This window comes from Motacilla alba, chromosome 1A (genome assembly GCF_015832195.1).
Source record: "Motacilla alba alba isolate MOTALB_02 chromosome 1A, Motacilla_alba_V1.0_pri, whole genome shotgun sequence".
Taxonomy (NCBI): Eukaryota; Metazoa; Chordata; class Aves; order Passeriformes; family Motacillidae; genus Motacilla; species Motacilla alba.
In genome coordinates, this window is record NC_052031.1 from 13,748,312 (window position 1) to 13,769,079 (window position 20,768).

The 20,768-nt window shown below is 45.3% G+C and overlaps 1 protein-coding gene across 1 annotated transcript in view; it reads left to right on the top strand.

Annotated features, from left to right (window-relative positions):
- The window catches only part of CDHR3 (cadherin related family member 3), a 34,163-nt gene extending 22,224 nt beyond the window's left edge, over positions 1–11,939 (top strand). Inside the window, exons 14-19 of the mRNA XM_038155666.1 lie at positions 1,406–1,650; positions 4,226–4,407; positions 5,740–5,753; positions 7,331–7,362; positions 8,018–8,066; positions 10,784–11,939. Of these exons, the coding sequence (XP_038011594.1) occupies positions 1,406–1,650; positions 4,226–4,407; positions 5,740–5,753; positions 7,331–7,362; positions 8,018–8,066; positions 10,784–11,097 (836 nt within the window). The 3' untranslated portion in view covers positions 11,098–11,939. The remainder of the gene's footprint in view (positions 1–1,405; positions 1,651–4,225; positions 4,408–5,739; positions 5,754–7,330; positions 7,363–8,017; positions 8,067–10,783) is intronic.
- The last annotated feature ends 8,829 nt before the right edge of the window (positions 11,940–20,768 follow it).

Here is a 20,768-nt window from a genome sequence, read left to right on the forward strand (position 1 = left end):
GATCCTCTTCACAAGCTGGTTACTGGTGCTACAGGTGCTAGCAGCTAGAACCACTCCCTGGCAAGGCCAGACTGCCTGCCATATTAATTAATAGGCTATTAGTTACACAATTGACAAGAACTTCAGAAGAATGAGCTGGAATGGTGTGCAGTGTCAAATTTCCCTTCCAATTACAGGTGAGTAAATCTTGAGAAATGATGGAAAGTTCTGTATTTCTGCATATCTCACCATCACATAGATGCTGTGCAGTGCTCAAAACAACTGCTCGAACCTGCATGTTGTAGGTCCATGCTGTGTGCAATCAACCTTCCTGTTAAAAATCCTTCTTTGAACCTCATGATCAGCTGCATCCACTTGGAGAACTGCAGTGGTATGGGATGACATGCAGATTCACAAAAGTGGAAACACACTCTCTTGGGGCAATTCCTTCTTTTGATTGCTGTGAAGGAGGGAGCAGATTGTCTAGGTGCCAGTAAAAAGCTGTGAACATCAAAAGAGAATCTCTGTCCTGCTGCAGCTCCTTGGTGCCACAGAAGGAGCTCTGCAGACATGGTATTGACACATGATTTGATACAAATGGCATGGCTGTGTTAGTAAATCAGTGTCTGGCCACAGGCCCAGTCCTGGTGCTAGCCCAGAACTGAGCTGTGTCATGCATTGGCCTCTGAGCCACAGAGCAGCTCATGACCCTTTTTGTGCTATAAAACAGGCATGGCCTTCAAGGACATGTCAACTCTTGATCTCTGTGGGTCCACAAGAGCAAAACCAAAGCACACTTGGTGCTTTTTCAAGGCTCTGATTTCCTGTTTATGTGGTCTGTCTGGATTCTAACAGCTGGAGCTGGTCTGCCTGCAGCCCGGGCCATGAGCAGCTCTCCAGCCACAATGGACAGAAAGCAAAGAGTGGGGACCCAGCATTTCTGAACTCTCCTCCCTGCCCCGTGGTGCTGATAAAGCACTGGAGGCAATGAGTGTCACTGAGCCATTAACTCTCTTCAAAGGCCACTGCCTCCGGGCAGATGGAGAAGCCATGGAGAGGAGCTGGAGCAATGCTCCAGGGACATCCCAGTAGTGGAATGAGCCCTGCCACAGTGCAGGGTCCTCACCCCAGCTGGTGTTGTTGGGTGCTCCCCTGGTTGTGAGTTCAGGTCATTCAGGTGACCTCTTGCGTGCCCTATGGCTCTGAAGTGTTTCTGCAGCCTCCTCTCTGCTATGTCCCCATAGAAAGTCTCATTCTAGATTGTAATGCTTTTGTGACTGCATTGGTTTAAATTATTTTGTGTGGTACAGGGAAGATCAAGGAGCCCTTCTTGTCATTGACATTTTACCACACTTCACCACTTGTTACACACATTTACTTTAATGTGGGATTAAAGTGATTTTTTTTTGGTATTACCTTTTTGCAGGCAATGAGAACAGTCATTTCACCTTTTCACCAAGTGCTGGCTCCAACACATCTCGTCTGATTCTTGCATCAAGATTTGACTATGAAAGTGGGCTTGATACAAACTGGGTTTACAGTCTGCGTGTCCACATAACAGATGACAATTTAGTATCTGCCAGGGACAAAACTACACATTTAACTAAAACTGGAACGGTGACTTTAAGCATCAGAGTTATCCCAAACCCAACGACTGCCACAACCACTACGGTAAGTTCACTAAAACTTATGTCCAGTTCTGCATTTCTTTTAGGGGTTAATCTCCATAGGAGTAAGGAGAAGAGGATAGATGTATGCAAAAGGAAAGCAAAACCCTAGAGTGCATCTAGTCCTGGGAGGTTCTGAGCCTTTTGCTCTTATGATGAAGCCAGAGGTGGTTGATGTGCTTAGTGTCACGGAGGATTAGTCCCAGGTACAGTCATAACATGTGTTTTGTATTTCAGTTTCTAAAACAAAAAGGGCAGCAAGCCAAAGGACTGGGCACGCTGCCATTACCATGCAACTGGAAAGTTAAAGATTTTGGCAGCTTTATTAATAAGAAAAGAGCAGGGATTAACCTTTGCCTGGAACCTTAAAATTACCTCATGCATTTTGCACCATTCCTTTTTTTATTCATAACTATTCACTCCCTCATGTGCCTTGCCGTTTTGTGTGCTTCTTTATCATTGGAGCACATTAATCTGTGGCTATCAAAGTTGAAACAGACAACAAGAACAAGAACAACAACAACAACAAATCCTCATCACTTAAAAGGGTCTCTTTTCCAGACCTGAGGTCACAGTCATGTAAAACTTGGAGCAGCATGTCAGGAAATGAAGCAGTTTTGCACAGCCTCAGTGTGTCACTGTAGTTTCAGCAGATTTCAGACAGCAAATCCAGAGAGGTAGGATGGGTCTTTCCTGAGCTCCATGTCCATGTGATGGCCCATAGCTGAGCTGAGTAAGCCTGCACAGCTTTTGGCAGCCCAGGTGGGATCTGACGTTGCACAGCCTGTGGAGCTGTGTCCCAGCAATACTGTTCACCTGTCCACACAGCCATCCCAGTTGAGCTCTGTCTTACCAGTTCAATTCTGAAGCTGATTTCCATCAGGCTGGTGCAGGATGTGTGGAGAGCTTGCTTTTGTCTTGCCTGTAGATGTGACACAACCTGAGGGCATGGACCACTCTGTTTCTATCCTTGTACCGGTCACCCCTTCACGCCTTGCTGCACCATCTTCCATCATCCACAGTCCATCCATTCTCTGCCTGTCTGCAAATGGCATTATCCTTTTCTCTCTTGCATGCAAGAATGAAAATATGGGTATCCAAGTGAAGTGGTAAAGAGGCCTTTACTGTAAAATGGTCTAGATCTTCTAGAGGCTTCTGGTAACTGAGCCGGAACCAAAGGATCCTGCAAACAGCACATACAAGTCTGGTTGCTTTGCTGTGAACATGCTTAAATCCAAATTTTCAGACTGATTAATAACCCTATTCTTATCTAATGCTCTTTTGGGAAGGAATAAATGATTTTTTCACTGCCCTCTACTCCCCCAACTTGATGTGGAAATGAAAAGTTAAGCTGAATAAACTTATTCTGTATTTCTTTCCCGTGCTTCACCACAACTACAAACAGTCTCAACCACATACCACAGCATTAAATCTGTCTCCCCAGAGATATCAGCCTTCCACTTGCAGGCTATTTTCCAGAAGAGCACTTCCAATACAGCAAGTTCTCCCAATACTACTCTTTGCATGGGTTCAGTGCAGCAGCTCGCTGAGTCAGAAACTGGAAAGCTGGTAGTGTAGAAAAGAAAGCCCATTACAAAAAGTGACTTCAGTCCAGGTGAGGAGAAGGTTGTGGTGGTGATAGTGAGATTATTTGAGCATTTCTCTAAGGATTGAATGTATCTTTTTTTTGACAAGACTAAATAGATTATTTTAAAATTATCCTTAAACTGAAAAAAAATAGATACCCTGCTCAATTTCATACTCAACATGATTACAAATGTCTTACAGCAAATTGAATAAAAACTTCAGTAGGTAATCAAAAGTAATAGTACCACACTAGGTAATGAACTAGGTAGAGTGAATGAGTAATTTTTGAAATGTGTGAGAATAGTTTCATGACAGGACCTTAATGAATGAGCTGTTAGCACCAAGTGATGTGCCAGCTCAGAGATGTGTCTCCTGACACTCAGGAAGATGTGGGAGATTGCAACTGCTCAGGAAGTGTGGTTTTTCCTTCTGGAACAAGTCACTGGGTAAAAAAGAAGGAGTTCCATTTCTTTTTACAATAACCCAGTTCCTTAGGGTTCAACTCCTCTTACAAAGCAGTCTGAATGACTATTGCAGCAAGGATGACCTACTTCTGACTTATCTAGTTTTGCCTTAGGTAAAAAGAAAACAGTGTCTCAGTAAAGGCAGTATTCCCTGAACTTGCCCTCCCTCCGCCAGTGTGCTTACAGCCTCTCAGGCAACCTGAGGCTTTTAAAGCCACCATGACATGCTTGTTTTAACATAAGATCTTGAAACATGACCTGGAACCTCCCCTTTTCCTTGTGTTTTCCATTTCACCCACCTTTGGTTGCCCCAGGAGCTCAGTGGTCCATCCCATCCATCTGAGCTGCCCTGCAGTCAGCAGGCAGGCACATGGCGTGAGTCACTGCCTCCCTGCACCTCCCTGTGCCCATCACCTGCCGAGCCCCGGGGCGAGCCGGGGTGCCTCAGTGCAGAAGTTCAGACAGATGAAAGGTGACGCTGGTGTCAGCACCCAGCCCTGAGGAACTCTTCCTGTCTTGTTTCCAAAGCCTGGCTTCACTGTTGTGACAAGAAGGGAGAACCTCTACTCTCCGTCGGCGTGGTACGTGCCGTTCGTGGTCACGCTGGGCTCTTTGCTGCTCCTGGGGCTGCTGGGCCACCTGGGGCTCCTGCTGCTGACACGGCTCCGTGGCTGCTGCCCCCCGGCAGGGAAAGCACGCGGCATCCCTCTGTGAGTCCCCAATGGCACTCTGGGCAAGTCCCAGCATCACCCGGCATTGACAGAGATGGCTCAGGCCTCTGTGCAGTGATGGTATCAGTGCTTTGAAGCTTTCCTGGCAGTATGGCCTGTACTGCAGTAAATGCTAATACAGCGATATTAACGGGTGTTAATGATAGGAACTCAAGGAAATGTGTCCATGGCATTCTTTTCATGAGTTTAGTAACATTAACATTAGCAGAAGGTAGAACTGGAATTGGCAGCTATAACCTCTAAAGGCAGCTATGCTCTTGAGGCTCAGTTGGAGCCTGTGCCAGACTGTGCTGACCACAAATATTTTGGTTTGTATTTGACCCCCTCTCCCATCTAGGTGCTTACTGGATGCATTTTCCTCCCTCAGCTACAAATCCCAGTGTCCTTTGCAAATATTGGTGCTCGTGCCAAATTCATTGTTCTGGCAAAACTTCTGCAGATTTCCTGGAGTTTTACCAAGCCAGTTACAAGGCTCTGGCCCATAAAGCTTACCTCTAAGTGTTCATGCTTGGCAAAAGGCATGGAAGCACCTGGGACCAGCTCTGAGTCACTGTGGGAAGTGGAGAGATCCCTGCTGGCTGCTTTCTCAGTGGGCTGGAGCCAGGCTGCCTCTAAATTGACTTCGTACTTCACAAAACAAAGATACGCAGCCCTTTAAGTGGCTGGGATTTAAAAAAAAAAAAAAAAGGATTTCTACAAGTATTATCAGGATTTGGACATCAATTTAGAAGTTACATTAAATGTAAAGAACTACTAAATGACTGTGACTATAGTGTGTGCAAGGCATTAAATGGTTGTGATAAAAATGACAAATGAATCTAAGATACTGCTCTTATTTATTAATTGGGCAAATTATTTATTGGGAACCGGAGTCTTCCATTAAAAAGTAATTTCTATATTTTCAAAAACATTTATAACCTTTCAAATATTTTAACAGGCATTCTCTGAGCACATCAGATCCAAACAATTGACCTTCCTCCCAGGATGGAAAATGACAATATCTGAAAACATATTTTTCCAGATTATATAAATCCATTATGCTATCATCAATAAGACTTTATTATTTTAAGAGCATTCCTTCTTGAAGAAGTGTTAGGGTAATGCTCAGGACTGTTTTCCTGTTTGAAAGCAGCATTAAATGATGCAGGCTTTCTGTGAAAGCAAAATCAGAAACCAAATAAATCAAGCAAATCTCAGAACTCAAGGAAACACATCCTTCTTGCCAAGTGAAAGAGAATGAATTTTTTTTTTTTTTTGTAGAGAGAACCATGACATTTGTTAACTACACTCTTAATCTTCTTTTCATTACAGGATAAATGCTCCAGGTGTGTACCTCTTTTCTATATTTTAATGCTTCAAAATAAGACCTTGTTTATGATTCTGTGTGAAATCTGTAAATTAATTTCTAGATAGAAATTTGAAACAGTAGAAGGGTACTGAGATTAAATAATCCTGGCCAATTATGGGAGGCCTGACAAAGTGATTTCATGGCCTTTTTGGTCTTCAAATCTACTGATTATTAGGCAAAATCCAAATTCAGAGTAGTCTGGTATTCTGGCATAGACACTAAAGAATTACTGTATTTTTCACATTCAATTTATATGCTATCTGTTAAAAAATAATTCCAGCCATCTATAGCACCTTCAAAGTCCTCTCCACTCCAACTCCCTGTTCTCTGATCACTTCTCTGATCACTTTTCTGACCATTTGCTCCCTTGGCACCATTATTTCACATATATAAAGATTTATTTTGAAGTATTGGTGCTTTCAAAAGGGTTTGTATAGCCTAGCAGGGAGATAAATCACACATGGAAGAGCATGGCTTTTTAAGCAGTCTAGTTCTTTTTAGTCCCATTACATTTCTGCTAGATTTCTGCTACATTTCTACACCTCTACATTACACTGCTCATATGGGCTGAGTAGCACCCTGCTATTGTAATTCCCTTTTCCTCAGTCAGTATCTCCCAACTGGAAAAAAATGCAGGACTAATAAACCCCACAAAATTAGCTGTTCTCTTGGTTGCCCAATTTGAGACATTTCAGTGTTGGCTGATTTCCAAAAAGTGAGCGCTTTTTGCTTTCTGAAAAACTGGTTCCCAAATGCTGGGCAGAAAAGGCCAGACAGAACAGGTTTCCCATCAGTGCTCAGGTTGAGATCCACCTGCAGCACTTCAGAGTTTTGCACACCTGGCTGGAAAGCACATTTCTGGCCAGGCACAGTTCTCCAAAGAAAGGCCATTAAATAAGTTGGCAAGGAGTGAGTGAGAAGAAATCATAGCAACTAGTTGGGTACCATCCATAAATCCGTGCTGTTGAGATGCCCATGGCACTGCTGCTGTATTTGTTTGCATGTGGGATGAGCTAATAGTGTGGTAAATTCACACACAACCAAACTGTTCTTCAATCTGAATTTTACTTGACTGAAAATGCAGCTCTTCCATGTTTTGTCTCCAAGCCAATATTTGACACAAGCTTTGCAACCACAAGCATTTGTGTATAATAATAATAAAAAAATAAATATAATAATATTAATAAAATAATATTATTCTAACTATTAAATATTAATAAAATAATAAATACAATAATAATAAATAATCTGCATTTCTAGTTCAGATATTCCCAAAGGTGAATTTCCGTATTTGTTCATATTATTTAGAAAGGGAAATTTGTTTAATAGCAATTACTATTCATTCAGTACTGACTTTTCAAGGCTAGTCTTTTGATTAGTCACTGGCAACTGTGGATTCTCACTCAGCATTTGAGAAGAAATAGGACTCGTTTAAGATGTCTCAGCATTTGAGTAGAAAGAATGCTTATTTCTTTGAGGAAGTCTTGACTTTAGTGTTTACAGTCACTATCAGAAAATTCTGATTATTAACAATGTGCATTTTCCTTTCTGTAGAAAAGAAGAAGCCTAAGAAAGAAGTAGTTATGGTAAGTACTGCTGGCCCCAAAGGAAACCCCGGGTTTCCTTTCCCCATCATGCAATATGACCATAGGACCCTTTCTATGAGTGGTGTCTGTTTTCCAAAGAGAATACAGAAATGACAGGCAAGGAAATAATGATTGCCCTCAAGTGCAAAACACTTCACTGTCCCAGCTGGGCTCTGTGTTTGGAGGCAATGAGGGGTGTGAGGGGTGCTCACCTGCACGGGGGCCCTGGACTGCAATGACCCTCGTGGGTCCCTTCCAACTCAGGATATTCTGTGAATCTGTGCAAGGCCCTTTGATTAGTGAACTCCCTCTCCCCAATTTTTTCAGAGAGGGGACTCCCAAGCCTACTCTTGGTGGAGGAGGTCCTCTTGTGGTAACACATGTGGAGGCATTTAGCATGTCAGAACTTATTAATTCTCCTTTAAATATCTAGTGGGGAAGCCCTGCACCACAAATGGCTCTTGTTGCCATTGGACTGTGGTCCAGTGTGTTGCCATTGGACTGGTTTAAATAAAACCCAGCCTAAAGCAATGCAATATAACAAGCCACACAAATCCACCTCCATCCATGTAGGTCACCATTTCTGAGTCACTGCTCCTCCTTCTGACTTAACTTAATTCACAGTTTTCATTTTACATTTTGTGTTTCTTCACAGACAATGACAAAGCTAAACACTGTCTTTGATGGAGAAGCCAGAGACCCAGGTAAGAAAAAGCAATTAACAGATGATATGAACATTAGGCTGGAAACAAACTGGATTAGTTGATTTAAATATGGTTTGACATTAGCTTTTCATATTTCCAGTTTGCTATTTCCAAGCAGAATGGGAGCCAAATCTCAGATAGTGAAAATCAAGACAGTGCCTCAGTAACATTTGTAATGGTGGAATATGCTTATAGCCCTTGAAAGCACACACCTCATGGTCAGACTGTTCTCTACTCCTCTGCTAAACTGGAATGTATGGATGTGGTATAGGAAGGTGGGAGAGGAGAGGGAATGTGTTGCAAGTCTCCTGCTCTGATGCTGTCATAGCTACGTGGTCTCACTATCTCGTGTCTGGGAAATGGCCAGGAGATTAATGTCACTGCAGAAGTGTTGCCTTCACCTCCTAAACTTCTCCCTGGAGAAGTGGGTGGGTGAGTTACTAGCTCCTGCACAAACCTCCTCCCTTACAGCAGCAGTGTGTTGCTGCTGTTTGTCCAAGGCTCAGGCAGTGCTTGCTGGGGAGAAAAGGGAAGGCCATCAGCTGGCAACAGCTACTGCATCACCAGGCTCCAGCTATGTGAACTCTGGGCATGTCTGATTAACCAGCTGGGAAAAGCAAAAATAAGGTGAAAGCTACAAACTCAGGATGAGCTGGGGAGCTGGATGAGCTCCCAAGTGACAGCCACTGCTCTGCAGCAGGGCTCATTACAGGAAAAATATTTTTGTTTTACTGAGGATTGATCTGGCTTACCTCATTTCCCTGAAACACAGCCCCTGCCTGAGCCCCTTTGTTTGATTCTTGGGCTGGAATTAGGGTCCCCAGCCCTGTGCCTAATGGCTGAGAGCTTCAGCATGGAGATGAGGGGCTGGTAAAATGGGACAATCAGACAAAATAAGTTTAAAAAAAAATAGATCTGAAAATAAGCCTGAAACAATATGTCTAGAAATCATCCAGAAGAAGGCAGGCTTGTTTCAAGGCTTGGATTCATCTGGCCAATTCCCATCAAAGTGCCTGTAACTTGTGTTTCTTATTAACTGGCTCAGAGCTGTTGGATGTGTTGAGCTAATGGCAAACACTAGGCATGGAGACTTCAGTACAATTTGGGCAAACAAGTGGGACCCTACTGTGCAATTAAGTCCATCCACAAGGCTGCTCAAGGCTGGTTTGATCCAGATCCAAGCTCACCTGCTATTTATAAAGAGATCTGGAGGAATGGGCTCCAAAATCCCTGTTTTTTTTCCCAGTGTAACAGCATTTGTAATATATTAAGCATGGGTAGTCTCTAGGCTGCTGCAAGAGCTGCTTTCCAGTCTTCTTGCAGGACAGCTGGGGCTCCCTTTCTCAACAAACCATACTGGACTTAAGGATGTCTGAGCCCATCCAAACGTTCATCCAGAGCCATGGCATTTGTGTCATGCCTGACACAAACATTGAGCTCTAACACAGCTCTGTGGTGACAACAGGGAAATGTGTGCTCCCCACTCCTCCCCTCTCTGCTCCACAACTCATTGCAAACCCTAGAGGATCAAAGGTTGCTGGTTTGGAAATGAGATTTAATAATTCCCAGGACATCATCTGTTGAATATGATTAAGAGGGATGGTTAGAATCTGTTTCCTGATCTGGGCTGCTTTAACATGCCTGACTTGTAAGCAGTCAGAAAAAATAACATGTAAAGGGGTTCAGTTTCATCTTGAGTAGCTCAAATTGTGTTAATGTGTCACAAACCATTAATTCTGATACAAACTGCAACATTTAGTAACACGTAACCACTGTTTCTTTCCAAGCCTTAATGGTCTTTTGTTTGTCTTCTATTGTTTAATTACAGAAAGTGCCATTATAGCTCCTGATTCTCTTTGTAGCAAGATACAATGAGTTAGACTGTGAGGTGATCACACTGGAAGGAGCAATTTTTTCACTTATCTCTAGGTAGCAATGAACTGAAGAAGAAAATATTTTGGTTTTAATGTACAAGTAGAAATTACCCATAAAACCTGAATAGAGACAGAAGTCTTTCTGACAATGAGAGATAGCCATGTGTGCTAAACAACACAAATCTGACAAAGAGAAAATCATGTACTTGTATGAAACACACAGTATTTCACTCTATTAATGACAAAGTGGACAGCAAGCCTGGAAGAAAGCATTTTGTGTAAATGGAGAAGGAGTGTGTGCAGCCAAGACTCACTGGATCTCCAAATCCTGGGTCAGCCCAGATGAGGTGACATGGTCTGGAAGATGTATGTAGCATACTGTGCTCCTAAGCAGGGTTTGCTACCTCTGGTAGGCAACTCTACACGACAAAGTAGGCACAGACATATACAATGGTCTTGCTCAGTATGGCTGAAGATAGAAGTTTTGTCCTTACAACTACGGATGTGTTTGCTACACTGCCCATGTTAACCCCTGGTAGCTGGAACTTGGATAGATTTATAGGGTGATAAAAATTTTATTTCTTTTGAAATAGGAATGTTTTAAATATCCCTGTTCCCCTAACTGCAGAGACAATTCTTACAGTGGCAGAACAGCCAACATCTCCTCTGAGCAGCCACTGCAATGCCCAGCACCCCACAGAAATTAGGATTTCCCTCTCAGCCTCCCCAGCTCAGCTTAATTCCAAGTGCTTCATGTTTCTCATTTCAGTTCCATGCTGAGAACTGTCATGTCTTAATCTGATAAAGCAAGAATGATTATAATCTGTTGTCTTTTTGTTCAAGTGACTGGCAGAGTGTACGAATTCAATACACAGTCGGGGGCCCGGAGGTGGAAGAAGAGCAATGAGCCCCTCCAGCCAGTGCTGGCCATGCAGGTAATGTCCAGTGCCACAGAAAGGAGTGGCCAAGGGGTGGATGGAGCAGAGGCACCAAGCAAAAAAGAGCCTTCAGAGAAGAGGAAAGCATTGACTGCAGCAACAAAACTGGCTGCCAAGCCCTCAGCAGGGCAATCAGAAACACCAGGCCAAGCGGGGCTGAGACTGCAAAAGAAGAAGGAGGAGTCTGAGGATGGGGGCTTATCATCACTAGCCCCTTAAGGCAGGAACCAACCTCCTCTCCCAAAATGAACTGCGCTTTTCTGTTAGGCCAGAGTGCATGAGACTCCAAGGCACTCCCAACTGACCCCTGATCTGAACAGCCAAAGAATCGGATGTGATTTTTCTCTCTCTCTCAGCTGTAAAATAAATGGTGGCCACAAGCTGTGTGAACCAGACCCAAAGGCAGGATCTGGATGCACCTTTGTCAGGTGCATGTAAGAGCAGGAGAGAAGAGGAAACAAAGCAGAGTCATGGACAGAGGCATTCAGTGCCCACTGCCTCCTACAGACATTGGTAGTTTCCCTCTAGAAAAGTCTGCACCTAGCAGGCATGACCCCATCCTCTGCCTGCCTTTGGGAGTGGCAGCATACACAGATGTGCTTTCTCAACAGTGAATGGAGTCTCCTGTCCCTGCTGAGCAACCAAATGAGTGAAAAGCACACCAGGGTAGAAATGTTTACAGGGGTAGAAGCTAAAAATATTTTCTTTTCATTCAGTATTCTATTTCAGCCCTTCCTTGTCCTCCCATCTTGCTGTAGAAAAGTCCATGGCTTGAAAGCAGTTCTGGAGTAGAGAACACTCACAGCTTCTTGCGGCATCTCAGGCTGTCAACACTTTCAGCTTATTTATCTTTTGTAACACTAAGAGCATTCAAAATCTTCACCTTTGGTATTTCCTCTGGCACATTTAATGCTTTACAGGATCAAGTGGAACATACTCAGAAGAATAATGACAGTAAACACATGGGGTGAAATAATCTTTTCTGAGTGTGAGCATGTATAATGTAAGCGCTGTCTAAAAACCTGATATAAAACAAACAAACCTGACGAGATTTTATAAAATTATTTTAATCTGAAGAAAAGTAATTATAAATGATGACTTAGTACTCCATGGCTTGTCTTGGCTTGTTTTCTTTCCTGATTGCAAAAATGTTTTTTGACAGCAAGGGACTAATATCAGGTGGTAAAAGAAAATTTTGGTTTAAGCTGAGCAGTGGCAGTCACTGAAGATTATATTCAGTCTCTCACATACATTGTTTTTGTCATGCAATGAAGGACCTGGATGGAGAAATCCACAGTGAAATTACTGGATCCTACACTTACAAAAACAGCTGTCATGGTGCTGTAACTCTCAGCTGTGCTCCAAAGGAGGGGCTTGGCTCGGGAGTAACTTCCCAAACAAACATAAATCATCTTCAGTCAAATGTTGTTTCATTGCACAATCAGAAACCCAGTGTGTAATGAGCACCACAATGATACAGATAGGAAAGACTGATTTATACTCCCTGAGCGTATTATCACTTTGCTGTGTCCATGGCAGTTGTCATAACATTGTTTGACCCTCCAGCACCAACAGTGGCAGCCACACATTCTGTGCTCCAACCCACCATTGTTTGCTTTTTTTAGCTGTAAATACAGCACATTCGGTTTCTATTCAGGTGGTTTTCCAGTGACATAAAGAAACTCTGCAGTAGCTGGTAGTGCTGCTGAAACTCTGATCTTCCTAGCACTCTGACACCCACCTATCCCCACGCACACCTGGCACCTCCAGACATTAGATTTTGTTACCTGAAGAAGTCAACTGCATTATTTTCATGACAGGAAAGACACACAGGTTTTTGTATTTACTTTCCTGTGAATTTCTCTAGGGCAGCTGCTTTGCTTCCTTGATTATTCTAGCTCTACTTCAGTGATTAAGGGATAAATACCTTTTTTTTTTTTAAGGCAAGGGAGAGAAAGGTTGTAGTTTCAGCCAGGAAACTGGCAAAGAGGCAGAAGAATACTCATCTTTCTTTACTACTGCTGCTGCTGCTGAACTGCACAAACTTATTTCCTTCCTTCTTAGGGAAAAAACCCCAACAGCAGCATAACCTGGTATCACAGCAGGCTCTGAACTCCATGAATGCAAACACAATGTCATGGCCAGTGCTGCTGGTGCCATGGTCTCTCACAGCTGGGCAACAGCTGGGTGAAAAGCAACTTCTCTTGTAGTGGTGCTCTCATACTCCAGCCTCAGAACAGCTGACAGCTGAACTCAGAGGGGCCCTGGATGTAAGAGATGCCAGCCCCAAGCACTTACACTGCCCAGAATGCCTGCACCCAGTTGAGGTGGGTTTAGCTGCTGTGCTCAGCATTTGCAGGGGCAGGTTTATGCAAGGTAAAGCATCCTCTGAGTCCCGTGTAGCTCCTGCATGACGAAACGAGAGTGACCACAAAGCCCAGCTTCACCCTTCCTGGTGTGAAATGCTGATCTCCAGCTCCAACTCATTCTTCACCTTGGTCTTCCCTATAAAACCTTATTTTGGACATGCACAGGACTACTTCCCTTGCTTAGGATCTACAAAATCAAGGAATAACAAGGTTTTACATGAGCAGTAGCTTTATGCTAAAGTGTTCCTTCCTGTGAAGGAATCAAGAATGAATTCTTGGTCTCATTGAGCCAAAGCACATCCATTCATGTCTCTGGCTTGTCTTTGGGTGGACAAAAGCAGAGAAGGTAGAATTGACTGACCCAGGTGTATGCTTGTTACTTATTGTATCAAACAATATGTGAAAAGATACTTTGAATATAAAAGCAACATATATTTTTTCATAAAATCGAGATTATAATACACTGTGCAGTACAGCTTTAAATGTTAGAAACCTCTTCTAATTGTCAGAGGAGCTTTTGTGCTTTTTTTATCCAGAAGTCTTTTGAGAACACAGAGTCAGTGTCTAGAACTGCCACTAGATGGACTGAGAGCAAAGATTAAGTGCAGCTCTACACAATAAAAGCATTTGATTATTGGAACAATTAGCCAAGACCAGGGGCCTTTCCATCATTTGAAGCCTTCAGAGGTCAAGAACAGCTGCTGTGTGCTGTAGAGGGTCAGACTAGATGATGAGAGCAGCCTCTCTAGTCTTCAACAGCTCTGTTAGTCTCTGTGAACACAGACACAACGTGTGAACTTTGGTGCTATTTATTTTAGAGTGATGACACTGATAAGCTGAGACTAGAAGAGGAGGAAAGGCACCTGGTGGTTCAAGCAGAGTGGCTGGGGGCAACAGTTCCTGACCTACAGCTGCCTGTTACATGTGATGCAATAGTTTTATCTGAAGTCTACAAAAATCAGCATGAGTTCTGCCACAGTTTTAATTGCTATGTCTCCACCTATGACACATCTCTGAAGTGCTTCCAGATCTGTGGATTGACATTGCTCTGAAAGTTTCAAGAGTGATTAGGAAAGAGCACAGGTCACTTTTCCTGATGGGGTCTAATTCCCCCAGGCCGTTTACGTGTGCTTGTGTTACCGGGGTTTTTGTGCTTTTCTCCAAAGGCTCTGCTTTCATGCTGGTGTTATAAATAGCACTTGTAATAAACATCAGAAGTCTCAGCTTCTGGCAATGTAACTTCATTTATATCAAGGAGTATAAAAGTGCTGATACTACATTTCTTTGTGGTCTGAAAGAGACCTGCACATGAGAACTACTTCAGCTGCAGAGATGGAGAAGATCTGCCCAGGAGGCTGCCACTTTGTGACTGCTCACTAGGAACACGAGATGGTGTTTGGATCCTCTCAGAGAAGGAGGGTCAGACAAGGAGAGCAATCCTCCTCCTCCTGAGCAAAGAATCTGGCTGGTAGCTTACTTTATGAGAGCCAGATTGCAACACCATAGTCTAGCTAACATTTCAACAGCAGGCAGCCACAACTGCACATTGCACATGCCCCAGCTGGTTGGGTGTCTAACACCCCCAGCCACAACAGGCCCTTTGCAAAGCTCCAGCTGAAAGGCTGAGCCCAGGCTTGGCCCCCACTGGGCTCCATCTGCACATGCCTTGTCTGAACAAGTCCCTGCAAGTTCCCTGTGACAAAAGAAAAAAGAAAGAGACACTGGGGGTGACTTATTAAAAAGCAGACATCTAGAATAGATCAGGAGAGCTGTGCCCTGAAAGCAGCTCTTTCTGCATGCCTAGATCAGATATCAATGCCTACAGAGTGCACACAAAGGTAAATCAGCTGAGTCTCAGCTCAGGTTGTTCAGGTGAGGGCAGGGCTGTGCCACTGCACCAGTGCCTGAGGAAGCTGAAAACGAGGGAAAAGCTGAGCAAGGAGGTCAGCCAGGCTCTGCTGCTGCCTGTTCACATCCCAGGGGAGATGGGCCACCACCCACGCTTTGTCAGAGCTCCAAGGTCTGCTTTCTGGGACCTGTCTTGGGATAATTCTGCATCTAGAAGCAGATGCCATGAGATGTGCATCAAAGCAGCCCAGTGAAAAAGCATGGGCCAGGCCAGGAGATTAAAGAAGTCAAATACAAGCTTCAGCAAGTTTCTGCAGCAGGTTCAGTGTTATTAAGAGACACACTTGCAAGCAAAACAGATGAATGCATCTCACTCTGAATTGTATTCAAGAACTGTACTACTCTGCAGTTCTTTGGTACCAAACTTCAGCTGCTGTGGGTCAATGGATGCCTGGGATTTCAGCTGGTGAATGACATGGGCGAGGCACAGCTTGGACCAGCCACGCAGTTGTGCTTCATTTTTGATTCCTGCTTGTGGACACCAGCTGGGGCCATGCAGGCTGGAGCAGCAGTTCTTTGTCCGCACAGGACTGGCCCCTCTTGGCCAGCACTGCCTGCTGGGCAGCTGTGACAGCCAGCTGCTTCCAGAGGGGCTGTGTGTGTCCCATGCACGTGAACCTCACTCAGGGAGGGTTTGCAGCCTGGCTCCTGTCCACGTGGGCAGCAGGGCTGGTGGACCCACAAGCTGCTGTATCTGCACATTCAGCACAGCTCTGGGCACAGCACCCTGTGAGGGGAGAGGGTGGGAAGACAAAGAGCTGCTGAAGAGGGTCCAGCAAAGGGCAACAAAAACAATGAGGGGTCTGGAGCATCTCTCTTATGAGAAGAGACTACAGGCACTGGGCCTGCTTAGAGAAGACTGGGAGGGGATCTCAACATAAATATCTCAGTGATGCCAAGAGAATGTGCCAGACACTTTTCAGTGGTGCCAGCGACAGGATGAAGACCAATGGCCATAAAAAAATCCAAAAAAGCCACAAGAAATTCCACCCCAACATTAGTAGGAACTTCTTTATGTTGGGGGTGGCAGAGCACTGGAACAGCTGCCCAGGGATGTCATGGAGCCTCCCTCTCCAGAGACATTCAAAACCCACCTGGACACATTCCTGTGCAACCTGATTTTGGTGATCCTGCCTTGGCGAGAGGTTTGGACTAGATATTCTCCAACAGTCCCTTCCTAGGCCGATTATTCTGTGATTCTGTAACAACAGGAGCACCCCCGGCCCCATCGACCCCAGGCAGAGGAGCAGCCCCAGCACCCCCTGCTCTGGCCTGCTCCCAGTTCTCCCGGCCATTTCTCCTTTCCTGCAGGTACGGAAAGCGATGGCAGAGAAGGGCTCTGTGCCTCCTGTCAGCGGCTGCTCAGCTGAAACTCTCTCCAGGAGCTGCTGGCAGAGAGGGAGGCCGGGAATGGGCCGCGCTTGAGGGGGGAAGCGGAGGCACGGCCTTGCCCGGGGCAGCGCGGCTGCGGGGAGCGCGGAGAGCCCCGCGGAGCCCCGCTCCTGCTGCCTGGGCTCCCGCGGCCTCCCGGCCCCCGCCCCTGCCCCGCTCCTGCTGCCTGGGCTCCCGCGGCCTCCCGGGGCTGCCCCTGCCCCGCTCCTGCTGCCTGGGCTCCCGCGGCCTCCCGGGGCTGCCCCGCTCCTGCTGCCTGGGCTCCCGCGGCCTCCCGGGGCTGCTCCTGCCCCGCTCCTGCTGCCTGGGCTCCCGCGGCCTCCCGGGGCTCCCCCTGCCCCGCTCGGGCTGCCTGGGCTCCCGCAGCCTCCCGGCGCTGCCCCGCTCCGCGGTGACCCCGAGCGCGGCGCTCCTGCTGCCGGGACAGGGGCAGCGGCCCCGGCTCCTTCGGGCTGCCCGCACACCCCCAGCTCCGCACGGGGCCCGAGCACCGGAGGCGCGGCTGCAGGGCCCGTGAGAGAGGGTCAGGCAGAAAGAGAAGTGATTTGGAGAAAAACGAGGGAGAAGAGCCGGACCGCTAGGCAGTGCAGCGAGGCAGGCGTATCCGGAAAGAGATGATCCCCTTACAGGATTTATCCGCTGCAGAGCGCACTGGGTCACTCCAGGAACGATCAAATGACCTATTTTCTATTTGCTTTCAGCTCTTCCCTTTGCCACACTGAACTGAACCCGTTCCTTGCTGTTTAGTTGAAACGCAGGATGGATGCTCCTGCACTTCATCGCCTACTCGTTTGTATCCGTACAGACTGGATGCAAGCGGCAGGCAGAGAAGGATGCTCAGGCAGTTCTCAGCACAGCCATGGACACCAAAGCAAGGAGGAACCATATTCAATCCATTTTCACACTGAATTTCTGAATGCTCCTCCCTGCAACATCCAGCCTGATCACATCTTCCCACTTCATGCAAGCAGTATAACCACACTGACACCTAGAGAGGAGGCTGGGGTCTCTCTGTTAACTACCAGCACCAGGGCTAGCTGTCTAACACTCTTTGAAATGTCCTTAGAGATGCATAAGTTTGCAGTCTGTGGCAGAAACATCTATGAGATTAGACACCTCCAACGTTTCAGGGGAAAAAAAAAAGCAGTTTAGAAAAGTGACAGCTTTCAAAGAAATCAAAATGGACAACAATTTCTGCCAGTGACTTTCTGCCAAAGGGTATTTCCTAGTCACTATACCAAAATACAGCAGTATTTGCTTGCTATGAAATATTAAAAGAAGGACTTAAATGCAGATATGAAACCTCACCTATTTAGCTGCTACCCAGCTATGAAAGTGTCTGAAGAGGTTTGACACCTTTTTCTGTCAATCACCACCCCAAAAGCCTCCCCAAATATCTGAGCACCCCATTTGAGTCTGCCCAGGGAGATCTGAGTCCCACCAATGTCTAACAGCAGCAAATCAAGTTCAGTGATATATAAACCTCAGTGAAGAATTTCCCAAGCTACTTTGCCTGATGCCAGGATGTGTTTTGGCATTCTACCAACCCCACTGGTGCTGGAGGGGATGAGAGAAGGAGGAAGTGAGAGAGCATTGGTGTAACCCTGTCTGTCTGCACAGGGTGGGTGGTGTCTGTGGGACAACTGACAGCTCACCCACTGCAGGGCACCCTCCAGGACCAGCAGAGCTGCAGCTTGTACCTTACATCTTTTGTCCCCTCCCCACCACTGGTGCAGTGAGGGAGCCAGCTGGGATGATCAACAAAGAACTAGAGTAACAGACATTCCAGGACAGCACCTTAGTGTTGTTCTGACACCTGAGTCAGGATAGGGATTTCCTCATGCACAGCCAGTGCTGAACCAGTACCATGCTCTTACATGCTCCTGAAGAGATCCTGCCCCATCACTGAACCAGAAGCTTTCCCCACAGAGTTACAAGGGCATGAACTTACCCTCTTAACAAAATTAAGCAGCAGCTAGCCCCAGGGTGCCTCCAGCCAGAACTTGGCTGTAATCATTCCGCTGGCTCTTCTTGCATGAAAGAATCACCGTCCTTTCAGCTTTGTTAGCTGTAGGTCATGACAGGTGGTTGCAACTGAATGGTAGCTCAAGAGATTAATCCAGAAGGGACTGATCCTTTCTGCCCATTTTGGGGCACCAGCACACATGCATGGCCAGTAAAACTCCATCTCTCCAGCCTGGAGGCCTATTGCACTTGCTGTAAATCCGTACAAGTAACTGCCCAGCTCATGGAAAAATAAGTTCATGATCCCTCAAAGAAGAAAGCAGAGATCTTCCAAGTTTGCAGCAGTCCTGCTCTACTTCCAGCAAGAAAATGTTGAAAGCTCTGAGTGCCCACATTGGCCACATATTAAACCAGACAGTCAGTAAAGATCAAAATTAAATTACTTCCTTAATTAAGAGCTTTCAGGGCCTCAGGACATAAAGGAAATACAGGCCCTTTGGCTTTTTTACTTTAGCAAAGCATTTCTCAAATTCATTTCTTGGTCTATCTTCATTCTCGAGATGCTCTTCAAGGAGCTGAATGCAAAAAGCCTCCTGTGCCTGCCAGTCCTTTCTCATTACTTTTGATGCACAGTCTCTGTGGAAACTAAAGCTAAAAATAATCATCCATCTCCTGCACTAGCACATACTATTTTATTCTCTAACCATGATTGCTTGATCTACCTGCACTCATGATCTTCTAGGAAGAGACCTTCCCTGTATCGATCCAATTTCTGTATGAAACCTCTCTAGGGGCACTGCTGGTGTTGTGCCTGGGATCATTGCCTGCACACTGTCATAAAGGTGCCTCGCATCCACAGTCACAACTGGGAACCTCTGAAAACCCCAAATTCAGCTCTGAGCTGCTGCAGCTTGAAGGACTCTATCCCCATTTTTCCTTTGCACTCACTATTAGAACATTGTGTCCTCTCCTCTCGTGCTGCAGATCAGGGATCTTTGCTGGTCAGCTCACAGTGAAATGCCCAGTTGAATTCCAGGCTGTTTCCACGGTGTGAACAGGACCTGTTCCAGGGCAGTAGAAGAACATGATGTCAGTAAAGAGCCCAGAGCCAACAGTGGCCCTTCTGAAGAGAGGTAAAACTCCCAGTGCAAAACTCCTTTTGTAAGAGTAGGTAAAATTCAGTCTCAGCCTCCTTTTGCCCTGTGCAGACCAGGCTGCTGCATGGTACCAGAAAAAGACTTCTTCATTAGATAGCCAACATCTGTCCTTTACAGTTTGCCCAGTCTTTTGTTTCTTTGCTGTACAGCAATCTTTGTGTTACTGCAGGCAGAGACCTCAACAAGTCACTAATGCCACCCAAATGCCAACTGAAAATCTGAGCAATATATGAGAATCTGCAAAAAAACACCCCTGAGATCTTCCATGCTGCAGCCAGCTCTCTGTGGAAGAAGACGCGTGCCATTTCAGTTCATAGGATCAGGCACAATATAGAAATAAGTGTTCTCTAGCTATTTTAGAGTGATTATGAAATGAAACCTGAGGATACAATTCCTGTATTAATGTGGCTGTTGAGGGAGCAGCTAAAAGATTTTGTTCTGCTAGAGCCAGTGTAAAAGCAGAAAATAATTTCTCTGACCTGAAAGCTGTTTAAAAAGAAAATACTACAAAGCTTGAAAAGGAGTAAAGTCTAGTGGCTCATAAAGGTAATAGTGAAATACAGTATTTTCAATTCAGAAAAAGGGAAAGAAAAGCCACAGAAGCATAAAGCAGGAGAATCCAGCAGAAGGATTAGCATGCACAGCACAGCCATTCACCCCAGAGCCAAGGAGAGCTCCAAGAGAACCTGATCATATTAAATGTGAAACTAAAATTAGATGCTTGCAAAAGCAGATTGGGATGCAAAAATTAAAAATAGCTGCTGTATCTGCAGAAAGTAGTGGAGAATTAGATTTGAAGTCACCAGAGGAAGATGATTTAGGGGATGTTATATAAAAACAAGAAAATAAAAAGGAGCTAGGAAGATCAACATGTATAACTACAGATAAAATACCATCCCAAGGCAAGGCAGGTGTAACATATGAAATGACAACTGCTTTACATGACAAGAAATAACCCAGGGGATTCAGCTGCTGGTCTTAGGCCACAGAAAGCAACAACTCTGGATCCGAGTGCAGGCTACTTCAAACTTCAAATTAAATTGTAACCAAACAGGTGAATTGACTAAAGCTTGTGCTAATACCAGTTTTTACTCAGATT